At 41.6% G+C, this 12,613-nt stretch overlaps 1 protein-coding gene across 1 annotated transcript; it reads left to right on the plus strand.

The window, feature by feature from the left end:
• The first annotated feature begins 4,060 nt into the window (after positions 1 to 4,060).
• On the plus strand, positions 4,061 to 10,381 carry slc30a10 (solute carrier family 30 member 10). The gene is made up of 4 exons (XM_017720996.2): positions 4,061 to 4,639; positions 6,188 to 6,262; positions 6,982 to 7,221; positions 8,240 to 10,381. Exons 1-4 carry the CDS (start codon positions 4,153 to 4,155, stop codon positions 8,683 to 8,685), a joined length of 1,248 nt encoding a protein of 415 aa, XP_017576485.2. The 5' UTR covers positions 4,061 to 4,152; the 3' UTR covers positions 8,686 to 10,381.
• Positions 10,382 to 12,613: the final 2,232 nt, after the last annotated feature.

Below are 12,613 nucleotides of genomic sequence, written 5' to 3' on the forward strand. Positions count from 1 at the left end.
TTAAGGTCTGAGTGTGGTCCTTAAATCAGTTTCTCCAGGTGAAAAGTTGGTATTTGTCCCTTTTCATAACCGAATGTGTTAAAACAGAGCAGTAGAGTAAAAGCCTGGAGGCGAGGCGGGGAGCGTGGAGTCAGTCCAGCTTAGAACAGATCATTTCAGTGGATTATGGTTCAGTTATGTTCCCTGACTGAAGGCACTGAGATGTAGCCTTAGAGTCTGATCTGAGAATTTATAACCTCTTCTGTCATTTAACACATTTGTATACTGGAGTTTAGTCCAGGCATGGCAGCCACTCAGCTCAACTACAGTGCAATCGATGTGATGATGACCGACAACACTGGCATTTTTCATATATTGCAGCTGAATAAAGGAGCTGTGGACCTGCTTTGACGACAACACACTCTGACCTCATTAACCTCCCGAGAAACCCAGAAGAAAAAGAGAAAAAGGAGAAATTCCGCTGGAGTAATGCTGCCGTACAAGCTAGACCGGTCCTATGGGTCATTAATGAGCAGCTCTGTCTCCAGGTTTGCAGCAGCTCAGGGAAAATAAGTGATAACAATCACCAGAGTTGCTTTAATGGATACAGACATGGAGGTCTATGGATAAGTGACAGTAGTGCTGAGACTGACCATTCATTTCCAGTCAAAAAGGCTGGACTAGGCTATCCAGAGCGACTTACAACTTGATCATTTTACACAGGTAGGCCAAGGTGGTGTTAGGAGTCTTGCCCAAGGAATCTCATTGGTATAGTGTAGGGTGTTTGCCCAGGTGGGGATTGAACCCCAGTCTACAGTGTAAAAGGCAGGGGTGTTAACCACTACACTAACCAACCACGGGATAAAATTATTTTTCACTGCCAGGAAAACAAGCAGAAAAACTGCGGTCTGGACTCTGGGGTGGTCAGTCCATTGTTCTGAGAACACCAGCAGCTTCTGTGAGCTTCTTTGATGTGTCTGTCTCTGTGGAGCTGGACTTTCTCCTCTCTCTAGAGATGAAAGTTTAAAGTGCTGATTATCTGGTGGGGCCAGTTTTGGTGTCTTCCAGGTCTCCCAGGTGGTTGTTAGGAGACTCATTTTCTCTGTAGCTTTTAATCAGTTTATAACGTTTTGCTGTTCTTTCACTTTGACTTTCTCCCTTTTTCAGGCAGGTGGATTATCGTATATCGTACATCTTCAGATCTTCTCAGAAATATCTCTTTAAAAATGAATAACTTGTAATTAATGGCTGCTGCTACTGATTTTATGCGACTTTTGTCCATCTTTAGAAACAACAGTGTGTCATACAGTGTAAGAAACTAAGTCTTTTAGAGAGAACTTAACTCTAAGCAGTGTCTGGTGGTTGGAGGCTTGACTGCATGGGATGCTGGAGTGGCCTCTTATTCAAAATTCCTGGTCCATCTTAAATGGTGCACCAGTTACAATCAGGTGCCTACAGGTAAAAAAACAAGCCTTTAGTCATTCACACAGATAAACGTACATCACTGCTATCGGAGGAAAACCTTGTATCTCCATTTTTGTCCTTTTTCAGTTTTTGGCATAATTTGGAAATGCCTGTTAACTTTTACATTGTGTGTAAAATTCTTGAAGAACGGGTCAAAAGAACTGACCCATAATTACCTGGAGAAAATTCTGGTTCCACTGACTTACATTAAAAGTAAAGTAGGTTATTTTTTCCTTCTCCTGTAAAGTTACCTTTTTGTTAATTTTGGAAAACGAGGTTTCCTTCCGATATACATGGTTTACATGTGATGTTACATGTGGGTAAACGTCACATGTAAACCATATTTACTTCATTATTATTGGTCCATTCATCGTGAAATGTTGACACAATGTACAAGAACAGCTGTTAAAATGGTGAGGAAAAATAAAAATGGACAAAAATGGAGATACATGTTTTTCTTTGGGCAGCAATGATGCTTCACTGCTGTCTGAACAAAACCATGTATCTCCGTTTTTGGTGCTTTTCAGGTTCTGACGTAATTCTAGCATGTTTGTTGTCCTTTACACTGTGTATAAATTTCACGATGAACAGACCAAAAAGAAATGGAACAAAAAATAACTCTGAAGAACATCCGGTTCCATTGACTTCTATTAAAAGTATGTTTTTTCCGTCTCCTGTAAAGTTGCCATGTTGGAGATACGAGGTTTCTGACTTCCAGTATCATTGTATCATTTTCAGTCCAGGGGTGTGTTCCCTGTAAACGTGTGTAAAGGCGTGTCACCTTTCTTACCCCAGCCGACCTCCATGAGATTCACGACTACGTGAGGGAGAAACACAGTTCGGATTTCAGTCAGTTACCTCAAAGACACCTGAAGGTGCTGAGCCACATTAATAGCCACTGCATTATTTAAGATTAATCCTTATTATTAGTGCAGTTCAGTTCACAGGTACGATTAATCAGAGGCACACACATCACACACAGGAAAGATGTCAGATAAGTCAGTGACCTGTGGTAGAAGTCTCAAAGATCTAGAGAGTTATTGATTATGGGCGTTACATAAGGGATGTAAGAAAAGTAATAAATCTCTGGGATGAAGTTTTAACTCTTTAAAAGTTTAATGATTGTTAAAAGACACATCGTACATGTTTAGTGTCTTTTATTTTGTCTGAGTCACACCATCCGTCTGGGCTTATATACCAGAAGCAGTAATAATTCATGGTTAAAAGACTCTCTTTATACCCCTTATGATGAACAGGCTGGATATATCATCACTGTCGAGTAGAAACTCTGCATCTCCACTCTCGTAGGTTTTTTGCATAATTTATAAACTCGTTACACTTTGCATTGTGTTACAGTTTCATGCCAAACAGACCAATAGAAATAGTCCGAAACCACTTGGAAAAAAAAAACGTTACATTAACTTCCATTACAAGTTAGTATGTTTTACTCCTGTGTCCTGTAAAGCTATCATTTAGGAGATGCGAGGTTTTGTTCTAACGATATGTAAATAAATATGCAAATGAACTGTTGTGATTAGTTGCTTTGTATTATGCCTCAGCCAAAGCAGTCCAGGCTGAAACACCCCTTATAACTTCAATATGAAGGGGTGGGGCTAAACTGCTGCAACCTAATTAGATGGGTATATGTAAATGTGTTTTTTACATATGTGTTGTTTACAAATGTGTTGTTTACATCACAAACACAGTGAATTCAAAACGGGCAGTTTCTGCAGATTATTTTACATCTCGCTGCTGTCGGAACAAAACCTCGTATCTCCAAAATGGTAACTTTACAGGAGAAGGAAAAATGGAAAAATCCTATTTTACTTATAATGTAAGTCAATGGAACCAGACGTCTTTCCAAGTCATTTTTGGCCGTTTATTTTGGTCCATCCTTCCTGAAATTTACACACAATATAAAGGCCGACATGCATTTTCAATTTATGTCAAAAACTGAAAATTTAAGAAAATGAAAACACAATGTCTTGTTCCAACAACAGCGTCATATGGAAAAGTATGGAAAATATGATGTTTAAAAAAAAAAAAGTTGGAAAAACTGAGTTTACGTTGATGCGTGTCCTTTAAAAAAGGACATACTAACAGAATAAAACTATTTTTAACAGAAGTATTATATATTATTATATATCACTGCTATTGGACCATTTGCTTGTACTTGTACGTGTACTTGTCCAGTCGCACTCAATGTCAAGGAAAACCGGCGTGTTTTAAAGCATGTAAACAAACAAACAAATAAACATGGAGATGTCGTGACAGCATGATATGCTAATCATTAACTTTCGTAATTAATAACGGTATAATGTAATAATAGTATAATAATATGTTCTTTATTTATTCATATCATTACAATTGTGATTTATTATTATTATTATTAATAACAATACATGCTTAATAGTGTTCCTTTAAATTCAACATTGCCACACTATATCCATAGCAACCAACCCCTCTGTAGCCCCGCCCCCTCTGCCTTACCTGTCGCAGGTGCTGCAGGAGCTGAACTCTGAATGGATGGAGCAGAGGGGGGGGGGCGATGGAGGAGGGGGGTGAGGGAGGGGTGAGGGGGGGGCGAGCCGAAGGCTTTTAAAGGACCGAGGGCTGACAAACAAGCATCGCGTGCTGATTTCCCCTCCGCGAGTGCGCGCGCACTTTAGACCACCTTGAGAGAGAGAGAGAGAGAGAGAGAGAGAGAGAATGGGTCGCTACACGGGCAAAACCTGCCGCCTGATCTTCATGCTGGTGATCACCGTGGTGTTCTTCGTGGTGGAGATCGTGGCGGGCTACGCGGGGAACTCCATCGCGCTGGTCTCGGACTCCTTCAACATGCTGTCCGACATGGTGTCGCTGTGTGTGGGGCTGCTGTCCGCCCGCCTGTCGCGCCGCAGCGGCTCGGAGCGCTGCTCCTACGGCCTGGCCAGGGTGGAGGTGGTGGGCGCGCTCTCCAATGCCGTCTTCCTGACCGCCCTCCTCTTCTCCATCTCGGCAGAGGCCATCAAGAGGCTCAGCCGGCCCGAGCCCATCGACGACCCCTTCCTGGTGCTGGTGGTCGGCTCGCTGGGGCTGGCGGTCAACGTGGTGGGGCTTTTCATCTTCCAGGATTGCCGGTCGATGTGCGGGAGAGGCCGGCGTGGAGGAGCGGAGGAGAAGGGCATTGAGAAAGTGGTCATGAACGGAGAAGCAGGTGCTCATATTTTCGCAACGGTTGCCGCCCTTTCGCTTCTACACGACACGTTTAACTAGGGGTCGGTAGCGCGAGGAGCAAACGAGCGTTAAACTCTTTTATCCGCACAGAAAGTGCGTTACTTTTGATTTCCCACCCGTATTGCGGCGAGCCGCTCTTGAGCGCTTCGTGATTGGCTAGTGGCTCCTGTTCACGAACAGTTCTGGCCAATCATAGCACAGCAAAGTCGAGCACCGCAATACGGGTGGGGGAAACGAGCCCGAGTCGCGGTTTGCGTGAGTCAGCGATTTTTATTTCTTTATTGACTCTTTTCGACAATTCTGTGAAGCCCGTCCCGCCAGACACAGCAGGAAAAGTCTTACTTTCCTTTCTCTTTTCCTGGCAGGATGTCAAACCTTTGGCGTAGTTTGTCGAAATAACCACTCATTTTGTCAAAAATATTACTTTAGTATGTGAAAATCATGACAAGTTACTTTGGCGAGTTACTGAGGCGAAATTTCGACATAATATATTTTGGGTATTACTCTGATAAGTCATTATTTCAGCATCGTAAGTCAGTAATTTGGCAAAATAAGTCTTTATTTTGACATAGTAAGCTAATATTTAGAGACAACAAATCATTATTTCCACTTAATAATGAATGTTTACAGATTAAAAGTCATTATTCCGACATAGTAAACCAATATAAAAAAAGTCATACTAAGTCAAAATTTAGAGAAGTCCTTAATTTGACATCTTAAGCCAAAATTTAGAGAAACAAGACATTTTGTTGACGTAGTAGGTTAATATTTTGAGAAAATAAGTTATTATTTTGACATAGTAAGCCAATACTTAAAGAAAATTAGTATTGACAGTCAAAATTTAGAGAGATAGGTCATTATATGGACAAAGTACGTCAATATTTTGATTAAATAAGTCTTTTATTTTGACATAGTAAGTCAATATTTTGAGAAAAATCTGTTCTATTTTGACATAACAAGTTACATATTTAGAGAAAATCATTATTTTGACAGAGTAAGTCAAATTTTTGAAACAATAACTCCTTAAAGTGACATTGTAAGCTAATATCTAGAGAAATTGTCATTATTTTGACATATTTAGTCAAAATTGTGGCACACTGCTCTCAGAAACGAAGAAGGAGAAAAAATCAAGATAATGCAAAAGTAAGTGAGCAGTCTATGCTTATATGTAACGTCATGAAGAACAAATCAGGGAGCGCGTCGAGAGGTTATGTTGAGAAATACAGTTAATTAAACTGTAATCAACTCACGACTGTGAGCTTGACCCTGTTTGCACCGTCGCAGACGCATGTAAACGTGTGCATGCACAGTGGCTGTGGGTGGCATGTTTTGAATGAAAAGCCGTTTGAACTGTGCTTTCTTTGCCAGCCTTTGACAGTTGCTTCACTTTTTACAGTGTGATCTTCTCAACCTTCGTTTTTAACCGTCTCCACATGTTCGTGCTGTTCTCCCCAGATCTGTGTAAATGGTTCTTAACCCCCTGAATGCCAGCAAGTGCGCTCAGCACTGGTTTTCTGTCCATCCACAGGCTCCCTCGCCCAACAGACTGACTCACAGGAGACAGATAAGAATCAGAGTGACGGTCAGCCGCTGAACATTAGAGGTGGGTTCTCTGGACTTATCGTGCGCGCAGCTATCACTTACCTCTGCTGGTCAAAAGTTTGGGGACACCTTGCCTTTGTTTAAAATGGTCTGCATAGTGTTTTTGTTTACCGCAAAGGTTTTGTCAGCACAAAGCAGGTGGGTGTTGATACTTTGGCTGTATGTCACAGCGCATGTTCATCGAGGTATCTTGCTTGGTATGAAGAGTAAGGGAGGAAAATCCGGACACGTTTTGTAGGTAACAGAGTGGACAGGGAGTGGACACAGTGTTTAAAAACTCTAGCGGCACTGCTGTGTCTGATCCACTCAGACCAGCACAACACACACTAACACACCACCACCACCACATCAGTGTCACTGCAGTGCTGAGAATGATCCACCGCCCAAATACTACCTGCTCTGTGAGGGTCCATGGGGGTCCTGGCCACTGAAGAACAGGGTAACAGAGTATCAGAGAAACAGATGGACTACAGTCTGTAACTGTAGAGCTACAAAGTGCAGCTATACAGTAAGAGGAGCTGATAAAGTGGACAGTGAGCGTAGAAACAAGGAGGTGGTCAGAATGTCAAGCCTGATTGGTGTGTGCCTTAGGTGTGCAGCGTAGAGATGTGATGGACGTGATGGCTTTGCATTGTTTTGTTGCATTTGCATTGTTTATAGTTGATTACACTTGTTGCTCTTCCTCCCTCTACCTCACTCAACTCTCTTCCTCGTTCTCAGGAGTTTTACTCCACGTGCTGAACGATGCTTTGGGGTCAGTGGTTGTGGTGGTGGCCTCCGTTCTGTTTTATGTATGGCCCCTGCCCGACAACGGCACCTGTAACTGGCAGTGCTACGTGGACCCCAGCTTGACGCTGGTGATGGTGATCATCATCCTGTCCTCGGCCATTCCCCTCATGAAAGAGACCACTAGCATTCTTCTGCAGATGAGCCCACCTGACATGACCGTCTCCACAATATGTGAGTATGAAGGGGCTAAAATGACCAAACCTTTTGCTTTAGGGCTTTATTTATGCACTCTTTAGAGCCTAATGGCCAGGGCCGGAGGCAGTTGAGGCAAGTGCCTGGGGCAGCTGTGTTGTCAGGGACCTCCACATCGCTGCTGTGACAAAAATGTGTTGGTTTTATTATAGGATATGGACCACCAGCTTAAGATGCCACAGAGGCAAGTCATAAGTGCCAACAAGATCCATCACCAACCAATTTTTTCTGTTCGTTTACTTCTTTGGAATCAGCACTTGCCAAGTCCTTTTTTGATGAGGGTAGCAGCCTGTTCTCCTTTCTGCTAAACAACTAAGAGTTTTCGCTCTTTTCGTGGTCTGCAAAAAAAAAAAAAAAACACTTCAGAGCTAAAAAGGCCCCCTTGTGCTTCAGCTTCAGCTGCTAAACGTGTGCGAGTGAGTTAAAGGCCAGGTCAATGAGAACCCCCAGGCATCTAAAAATAAGAAGTTTGGACGTTTGTTTATTGCATGTTGTTACCATAGGAACTACTATGGTCTAGAACTGGCCTTGCTAATGGCTTTATCTGTAATAAAAGTTCCACTTTTAAGTAAATACTCCTACACATGGGAACTCTTAGAACATAACTAATTATATAGATAATTTACATTTACATTCAGTTTTTATTCTGCAACAACAGTCTGCACTTCCATTTGTTTCAGTGCCAGGAAATAAAAACGTGGCAAAAATGTAGACTATAATTTTCTTTCCTGCAAAGACTGTGTGGAATAAGATTTCATTAGGTTGAAATCATAATAAAAATCTCCTCTTTTACTTGCAAACACAGGTGAATCTGCACTTTCCACACAATTTTCATGCTTGTTTCAATGAGCAAATGTTGGGAAATAATGAATATAAAATGACAAATAATATAAATATAAAACGAGCTTTTATTATTTGTGGCGGTTACTGCAGATCTGTTTAGAACATCTTTCAGCTCAATTCCAGCTTCTTCTTTTTCTCCCTTCCATCCACACAGTGGTGGACGTGTGCCGGCTGCCCGGGGTCATCGGCGTCCATGAAGTTCACGTGTGGGAGTTGGTCAAGGATCGCAATGTAGCCACCTTGCATGTCAAATTAAACTCAGAATTTTCCGAATCCCAATTCAAGAGCCTCCATACCCAGATCCGGGAGATCTTCCACAAAGCCGGCATCCACAGCGTTACTGCTCAGCTGGAGGTCAGCGACGATGACCTGGACAGCAGCCAGTGTAGCAACCCCTGCATGTCCACTGACTCTGCATGTCTCAAACTGTCCTGCTGCCCGGTAGAGTCTAAATTAGTTTCAGAACATAAAGCGAGCCAGTCCCGCTCATCTGGAGAAGTGTCAGTGGACGTGATGGACAGCACCAAAAACCTGCTCAGGGAACGGGACACTAAACAGTTAGAAGGGGAACACAGAATCTCAGATGTCACAAAGTTTTAAGCCTCGAGGGCCAGTTTCTCTGAACATGACGAGGCCTGTTCTCTTGACTGTCCTCTCTTTGCTTTTCAATCAAAGAATATGGCTAACAATGGCTCTGAGAAGCTGGCTCAGAATGTGTTAGATAAACAGAAAAAAAAACAGGCACCTCAGGGACACGAGTAGAAGGGTCTCTGACTTGTGAGTGCAAAATTCAAACTACTGTATTTATTAACTTGCTGTGCTTGTACTCGATGCACCCTGGACCTTGAGTAGTTGGGCTTTAGGCAACTGTAAATCTATCCCTGCTGAACTGGGTGGAGATTGTAAGCAATGCTGACGTGCTGGAATACAGCTATATACATTCAGACACCCAACCTTAAAGGGGAATTCCACTGATTTTTCATTTTTGACATAATAACATTGTTAATTCCCGAACAAAGTCATTTAGAGTGGTTTGATGTGCAGTGCTCCGTTCTAGAGAAACTTACTGACTCAGGACTGTGCACAGCGGTGATAGGAACCAGACGTCTGAGGAGTTTTATGCTTCTGAACGCTCCCTCACAGAAAGTTATACACGTTATTAACACACTGCCACATCTCTGAGAGATTTTATGATATTTTTGTACTGAGCTTTTTGTCCTACAACACATGCCAGGTGTTCTAACACAAAATAGTCCCCAAATAAATCTTATTTTTCAGATTTTACACTTTTTTTTACCATAAATCAACATTCCATATAAAGCGTTTGGGTTTTGGTTTTGATAGTAAATAAAATGGTTATATTTGTATTGCAGTCCCAGTGACCCCTGGTTCCTATCACCACCACTATAAAGAAAATAAGAAGCGGTCAGTTTCACTACATCAGACCACCCTGAATGACTTTGTGTACATCTCTTTGGTGGAATTATGTAGAAATGTGAAATGTAAACGTTCTATGATGCTTATGATAAGTTTCTACTGTACTGATCTCTCCGTAGCCCTAACAAGGAATTGCTGTTCTGGTGCAATAGCCTGCCTGTTTTAGCTTTTGGTGGATGCAGTCTTGTTAGCATTGCTGTTCCAGCTTATATTGCTCAACCAAAAACTGGCCAAGCTTTGACCAGTGGCAGTAATTCCTGATCAAGGCTTTAAATAGGGAAGCCAGAAAGTTCTCATGTTTATTGTGCTTTCTATATTACTGCCTCATGGCTAGCTACATTAGTAGCTACATGGTTTGCCACAAAAGAACAGGAATGGAAATTTTATCATTTTTATTTGTATTAATTTTTTTTAAAATCACAGCCGAATTTTCCCACACAGTGCCTACTACTATTAAGCAATGTTCATGTTTCTTAAAATGCAATCATTTTTTTTACTGGAAAATTCTTTTGCCTTCGTTTAAGCTAAGACCAATGTGGCATTGTATTTATATACTGATGATTATTAGTCATGATATTAGTAAAGATGGCTTTGATATTAGAATGTAAGGTAAATATTAAAGTCTGTGTTGTTTGTGTAGCTCTGTAATGTAAGGAATTCAACCATATGACTAACAGTACAAATGTAGCAAGAACAAAGTCCATGACTTACTAAATACAGCTGCAGTTCATCCTTAAACAAGCCAAGACAGCAAGCCAGACATTCCATTTGTGCAAGCACTGGGTCATTTTCAGGATTGTCTATGGTTATTTACAGGTGAAATTTTAGTGATATTTTTCCTTATAAACAATAGACTCAAGTTACCGTGTCAAGGTTTGCCTTTTCTGAACTCTGCCCTCATATAATGATAAAATCAATGTTTAAGTTTGAGTGAACGGCTGCAAAGTTCACTGTAAAATCAGTTCAGATGGAGGATCAGTTATCGTCGTATTACCTGTTTGTAAATCATGACATCATATCGCTGCTGTCGGAACAAAACCCCGTATCTCTAAAATTGGTAACTTTACAGGAGAAGGGAAAAGCCTACATTACTTTCAATGTAAGTCAATGGAACCAGACTTTTTTCCCAAGTCATTTTTGCCGGTTTATTTTGGTCCATCCTTCATGAAATTTACACACAATATAAAGGCCGACATGCACTTTCAATTTCTGTCAAAAACTGAAAATCGACAAAAATGGAGATAGAAGGTTTTGTTCCGACAGCGGCGATATGCTCATAAAAATAAAGCTAATATTTAAGATATCCGTTATAACTGTACATTCAGACTCACTTTCCTGAAACACCATCACTTCTTTAAAAAAAACAAAGGTTCCTTTGAACTTTAAACGGTTCTTTAAGCTTTAAAAAACATTTTTATTTAATTATTTATTTATTTCCGAAGAACCATCCATTGAACGCTTCTTTCTCTCCAAAGAGCAAGTCCCGCTCTCGCCCCTTTATTCTCAAGAGCATATCTTACCATCTTACCATCATATCATGATTTATGAACAAGTTATACAACAATAGTTTATTTTACTTTGATATTCCCTCAAACTTGACATCATTTGTTTGATGCCGTGCTCGACCTGTCCTCAGTTCACTGTCCGTCTTCTGTCTGTTGGTTCAATCATCAGGAGATTCTGATTTCAGTCCCGTGGAGATGCTATGGTCAGTCGTGCTCAGGTGTCCAGTGTAATTGTCCTCACGCTGTCTAGGTGGGTAGAAATGGTTCTCTCTTTCCCGTCCATCACTCAGCGTGATGCTAGCCAACATGAGTGTCTGTTAGCTGACATAACACAATTAGCAGTTAGTGTTCTCCTCCAAGCGTGTTGAGCTGCCCAGTGGCAGTGTTAGCAGCAGTAGCGATTCATTCCTCAGAGGAAGCAGGTGCTGGCCCTCACCCTCCCAGCCTAGTGGAAAAGTGATGTAGAGGAAGGCCGAGGAGAAAAAGATGTCTCCATTTTTGCCATTTTTCAGTTTTTGAAATAATTTGAATACGCCCATTGCGCTTTACATTGTGTGTAAATTTCATGATGAATGGGCCAAAAGAAATGACCCAAAATGACTTGGAAGAAAATCTGGTTCCATTGACTTACATTAAAAATAAAGTAGGTTTTTTCCTTCTCCTGTAAAGTTACCATTTTAGAGATACGAGGTTTTCTCCCAACAACAGCGATAAACTATCTTGGGGGCAGTTGTGGGCTGGAGGTTAGGGAGCTGGCCCTGTGACCGGAAAGCTGCTGGTTCGATCCCCAGTGCGGACAGTCCATGACTGAGGTGTCCTTGAGCAAGACACCTAACCCCCAGGCGCCATGCATAGGGCTGCCCACTGCTCCAGGCAAGTGTGCTCACTGCCCCCTAGTGTGTGTGTATTCACTAGTGTGTATGTGGTGTTTCACTTCACGGATGGGTTAAATGCGGAGGTGGAATTTCCCCGTTTGTGGGATTAAAAAAAGTATCACTTAACTTAAAATGGGCAGAAAATTGCATATTTAATTATGTTCTCTGTAGAATGATGTGTTCACTAATTTTCACTTAGAAAATAACAAAAATGTGTCGTTTGTCCAGGGGTGTTCTAACTTTTCCATGCGACTGTAGATAAATATTTTTGTGGTAAAACATCTGTACATACAAGAGATGGTGCAAACCAAAGGGAGGGTAAGGACAACAACAAGTGCAGCTCCTACATCCCAGCAGACGGATCATGGAAAAGTCTTCCCTCCTCTTCTGACGCACCTCCACCTGGGGGTTTCACGCTTACGTGCATTCCAAAGAGCTGTGCATGAACTCCAGTGGCCTACAGAGACCACCACTCACCAGTCCAACACTGAGCACTGCTTTAAAGTGATAGTTTAAAAGATCCAACGTACCCTCCAACCCCCCCTTATCTAAATGGTAAATGAGTGTCTCAAGTTTGCTGAGTTAGTTTGATACTGGATGATACAATTGAATATGATATAATACTTACAGATAAGAATTAAGATTAAAAGGGTCCATTCTGCATTCAAGGTGACCAAATAGTCTCAAATAAAGTTTAGTTTCGCTCACTGT

The sequence above is a fragment of the Pygocentrus nattereri genome, chromosome 5 (assembly GCF_015220715.1).
Source record: "Pygocentrus nattereri isolate fPygNat1 chromosome 5, fPygNat1.pri, whole genome shotgun sequence".
In the NCBI taxonomy this organism is placed as follows: domain Eukaryota; kingdom Metazoa; phylum Chordata; class Actinopteri; order Characiformes; family Serrasalmidae; genus Pygocentrus; species Pygocentrus nattereri.